The sequence below is a fragment of the Alligator sinensis genome, unplaced genomic scaffold (assembly GCF_000455745.1).
Source record: "Alligator sinensis unplaced genomic scaffold, ASM45574v1 scaffold125_1, whole genome shotgun sequence".
Classification (NCBI taxonomy): domain Eukaryota; kingdom Metazoa; phylum Chordata; order Crocodylia; family Alligatoridae; genus Alligator; species Alligator sinensis.
Genome location: NW_005841893.1, coordinates 2135824 through 2140863, shown reverse-complemented (window position 1 = coordinate 2140863; position 5040 = coordinate 2135824). Strand labels below are relative to the sequence as shown.

Below are 5040 nucleotides of genomic sequence, written 5' to 3'. Positions count from 1 at the left end.
GCAGGAATTAATTGATCAGGAATTAATTGGACAGTGCCCCATGCTATGAAACAGGTTGTGTCAATCTGCAGTGCTGTTCATGAGTTTTGGATTGGACCTGCATTTTGCATGTGGCATGCCCCAGCCCCCAAGCCTGTACACTGCAAGTGGCACTTGCACCAAACCAGCCCCTGCCCAGTGGATCTGGCACAATGCTGGTCAGTAGACCTGATCTGGTCTTCAAACCGGCCATGTGACATTCACCCAGCCTGTGGGGCCTGATGAGTTTGATACCCCTGCTGTAAAAAGAAAAGAAACCCCCCCCCAAGGCTTATATTTGTCTGATACAGAGAACATTCTCTTTCAGACGCCAAGGGCATGTCGACCAACAGTTCTAATACGCTATGGTGCAGTATTATTAGGCAACTGCACAGTAGTGTCACTTAAAAGGCATTTGTCAGTGCTGCTGCACAGTAACTCCAGTTACTAAGTGTTTATTTAGTGCTTGATTATACAAGTACTAAATAAATGCATACTAACCACACGTCTCATGTAGACACATGCTAAATGTAGCAATCAGCAGAATACTAATCATGTAAGCAAGAGACATCACTCATTTCTTCCAACCAGGACCAGATCCAGTAGGTGGATGCAGTTGCATCTGCTTTACAGTTCTGGTCCATGCAAAATTTAAAACCTACTGCCACTGAGGGGCAGCAGCACTTCTATTCAGGTAGCAGTGAGGGAGTACATTGACTTCACAGCTCATTATAATCTACCTGATTCCATCTAAACTCTTTATTCTACAGATGTTAATGGCCCTTTCTTCTATTTAATTGTCTTGATATTTACTAATCAAGTTATCCTTCTGCAATTCTCCTGTCTGTTAGCTGCTCCTCATAATCTAGCTTCTATTTCACAGCTTTACAGATTGTTTTTAACTCTAGTTAAAAATAGTAAGTCAGGTGTGGAAATGTTAACTCAGGTGAACATTTACTTAGGTGTGGAAATAACTTTTAGTGAAGTTATTTAGTGAAGTTACTCTCAGGATGCTCAGGAAGATTAGATTTTGTTTTATGAATCTCAAAAAGATGTATTCTATTCTAATGACTACAGAACCCATAAAACATCTTTTGATTTTTTTGCCTAGTTTGTTGTGGTCTTTTTCTATATATGAAATAGCAAATTAATGAACATTTCAATTAAGTTATATTTTTTTTGCTTTGATCCTACACTGAATAATATAGCCCTAGGCTCCTAGCGTATTAGTAAAGCCTCTAGTTTGGTAACTATAGAATATTGTGTTGTGTTATATTTGATGATGTATCACACCATCTATACCCCACTTCTCAAAATCCCTGGTCTGCCCATGGTTCCAACTCAGAATGCTTGTCTGTCACTTTTCAGTGTCTCAGCTCCAATTGTGGCCTCCCCTGATGCTTCAGCAAAAGTCAAAACAAAATGTATCCTGAATACATTTAGCTAAGTGAACAGTGGAGAAAAATTTCTTCCTGACCCTTGCAGGTGACTGGGTAGAGTACTACAGCATGAGGTTTGAGCATAATAATTTCCTGAATATAACTAAAAGCAAACTATCTAGCATAGTAGCTAAAGTCTGTATATAGTACACACCAAAAAGCCCTTGTCCAGGAAAAGGTAGACTGACTTATTTTTCCTCCTCCCATTTTTCAGGTTTCAAGCCAACAGCTCAGGCCTTCTTTACTCTGATGATTACCCTCATACTAGTCGCCTACACGGCCAGTTCTATGGCTCTGGCTATAGCAACAGGACAAAATGTTGTGACTGTTGCTAATCTCCTCATAAATATTTGCTTCGTGTTCATGATTGTGAGTGCCATCAGATTTTTTAAAATTATTTATTTCCTCTATCTTGATTGTAGAATGCACTGCTTGTGATTTTACACCTGTTTATATGTTCTTTGAAATACATCAAGGACCATTTAGAACATTAAGATCTTCATTTTGAACATTAAGAATATTGTCTGCACCTAGATCTGCATTTTAAGGCAGTATATAGTAGGTAGTCATGTCCTATAGTAAGTACCTGTAAAGCAGAACAGTTCAGATTGCAGATTTGAACAAAGCAAAGGGGCCAGGATCAGCAAGTCACAGTTTAAATGCTATTTGTCTTGCAAGAGACTAATGTTTCATTGCCAGGATTGGTCTCTGACTCCTTAGGATTTGGAATTTTTGCAGAAGTAGGCGACTTAAACAAAAGTACTTTGCATAGGCCTGGACAATAAAGTTGCTGGAGAAAAGTTAAAGGATCATGCTACCCAGGATTAACATATATTAGGGAGAGGCTAGATCCTTTGTAGAATTTCCTTTACTGCCAGCAAACAAATGAGGTCCCAAGTCACAGTATCTGAGTGCTATTGCTCTTGTTGGAGAGAAGCTGTCCTGCAAAATTCAAAGTAAACTTCTGCCTCAAATACAGCCATACTGCCCTTCTCTCATTGTGTGAGATGGAACAAGTAAATATCCGTACTAGCAAAGTGCAATTTTATTCACATTGATTTTAGGATCAGGTCCAGACTTGGGATTCTAGTCACTGTGCATGACAGGTGATTTATTTAACATTAATGGGAACCTTTTCTGTATACTGAATTGGTGCTATTTAGTCTAAAGTGACTCAAAGATCTGTAAGATTCCCTGTGGCAGACTTTTGATTATGCCTTTTCTGGTTTTAGATTTTCTCTGGATTACTGGTAAATCTCACAAGTGTTGGACCTTGGCTTTTCTGGCTGCAGTATTTCAGTATCCCTCGATATGGCCTGACAGTAAGTGTTGCATTTTGTGTGCACTACATTAGTAACCTTTTGAGTACTCACCATTAATTTAGAAGAAATACTGTCAAACAATGTATGTTACTGTAGTTTTAATCAATAAATGCAACTTCTGTAGTAAGACCTTCTTGGTTCTTCACATCCCCAGAACAGTGTGATGTGATTCCCAGTGTGCCAGATAGGACATACAAACCAGTGTACCACAACATGAGAAAAAGCAGTCTTTGATTACATAAAGAACAGTAGAGCTGAGAAAGAGTACTTGATTTACCCCATTTGATCCTTTGCTTGTTACAGAACTATTCTCAAAGTATGTTGTCTAATATAAGCTAAGTGTCTGCTGTGTTGATTCTCATTTACTTTTATGGATATAGGTATCTTCCTAGTAGCTGGTCCAAACTTCTCTCATCTTACCTTTTGACATGACTTATTTCCACCTATCATGGTACTCAGGATAATTCCTTTTCTTTATAATGATCACTGGTAGCAGTTTTGGGTGCATGTAAGTTAAAGGTAGCATGAGGATATTTAAACAGCTTTTTAGCACAAGCTATCTAAAAGGAAATAGAAATGTCTAGACAGAGGATGAAGCCATTTTCTTCTCAAGCCTTTCCCTGTCTGTTATTTAGAATAAAAACTCTTTAGACCAGGAACTCCTGACTCTGTGATGGTACAGCCCAAGACAATTCAAATCTCAATAGGGGAATCAAGGCATAAGTGAAATGGATAGAAATAACAAACAGACGGAATCTTTTTAATGCGTATAAGAAATCAACAGTGTACCTGCAATGCTAATTTGAGTCCTCTCTCAATTGCTGCTGTAACAGTGGCCTCTAGTGGCTGAACACTGCAGTATTTAGTTATGTCTCAATACCAAAATTCATACTTTAATTTCATTGGTTTTGTGTCCACTAGTAGAAATTCATGCCTCACAAAGTTATCTGCCATTTCAGAGACAATATACTTGGTATACAGTGGATGTGTCTACATGTGACGCTACGTCGCTGTCAAAAGCAGAGGAGGAAAATATTATTGGGGGGGGGCTGAGCCCCACCTGACCCCCACCCCTCCCTCCCACAGGGCCGTTGTGGGGCCAGTGCATGCTGGTGCTGTATGCAGCGGAGGAGCAGCTGCACACCAAGCAGTAGCAAGTGCTGCAGGACAGCAGCGCCATGGTGCTGCTGCTGTCGCCAGCTGCCATGAAAAGTTTGAGGGGACTAAGCCTAGTTAGCCTCAGCCTTCCGCCGCCTATGGTTGCTGTAGCACCATGTTACAGAGACCGTAGCATCCCCGGGGGTCTACATGTGACCAGCATCTCCATTGCTGTAGTTGACATGCTCCCTGGTATAGTGTGTCACTATGGCAAAGTAGCTGCTAAAAATAACTGCGCCACACGTGTGGTGCAGTATGGGCTGTTATTGTGCCGTGTTTTAGTACTTCCAAAATAAAGTACAAAATCATGGCACAGTAAGAACTTCTCCATAGCAACACGTGTAGATGCACCTTATGTGTAATAATTAGCACAAACAGGATTTCTGGGCTCCAAAAACTGGGCCAAAAGGTAGAAAAAAAATAATAGAATAAATAGCTCAGTTAAAATACATGAGGGGAATGAACCTGTAGTTTCAAGTTTAGCCCTGAAAAGTTATTTTTATTCTTAATGTTCCAAAAATAGGTTTTCATCATAAAACTCTCTCAGCAGCAAATTGAACAAACTGTGCCTAGCATACTACAGCCAAAACAGCATGAACCTATTTCAGAGTGGAAGTACTGCCATAGTATTTTACAACTGAACATTAGTCTAAACCAGGGGTTCCCAACGTTTGTGTGCCCAAGGGCACATTCAAATTTAAAAGAAAAAGCAGATGCCAACATGAATATTAAAGTATTTAGATCAATAAAGATTAAAGTATTTAGATAAATCTGATCAATCCTGTGTGGACATCTGAATAAACCTTGGGGGCGCCATGGCACCCGCGGGCACCGCATTGGGAACCGCTGGTCTAAACAGTTTTCAGTGCAGATTTCGCCAACATTATAGATAAAATATTCAGTTCTGGAGACTGGTTTTTTTCAGATTTAGTAATTGTAATAAGTACCATATTTAAAATATAATTTTCCATGTACAAAATCTAACTTTTGGAGGGTATTCTTAAATTTATCCCCTCACCACTGTGGTGAGGAAAGCAGGGGTAGTGGGGCAGGCAGCCAGATCCCCCCCTTACCCCAAGCCTGCCACCTGCCCCTGTGCCTAT

At 40.0% G+C, this 5040-nt stretch overlaps 1 protein-coding gene across 5 annotated transcripts in view; it reads left to right on the top strand.

Annotated features, from left to right (window-relative positions):
• The window catches only part of LOC102380720 (ATP-binding cassette sub-family G member 2), a 47825-nt gene that overhangs the window by 37947 nt on the left and 4838 nt on the right, over nt 1–5040 (top strand). For all 5 annotated transcript variants that reach the window (XM_006018112.3, XM_014517149.2, XM_006018110.3 and 2 more), the window contains 2 exons: nt 1672–1826; nt 2690–2779. In XM_006018112.3, coding sequence (XP_006018174.1) covers nt 1672–1826; nt 2690–2779 — 245 coding nt within the window. The remainder of the gene's footprint in view (nt 1–1671; nt 1827–2689; nt 2780–5040) is intronic.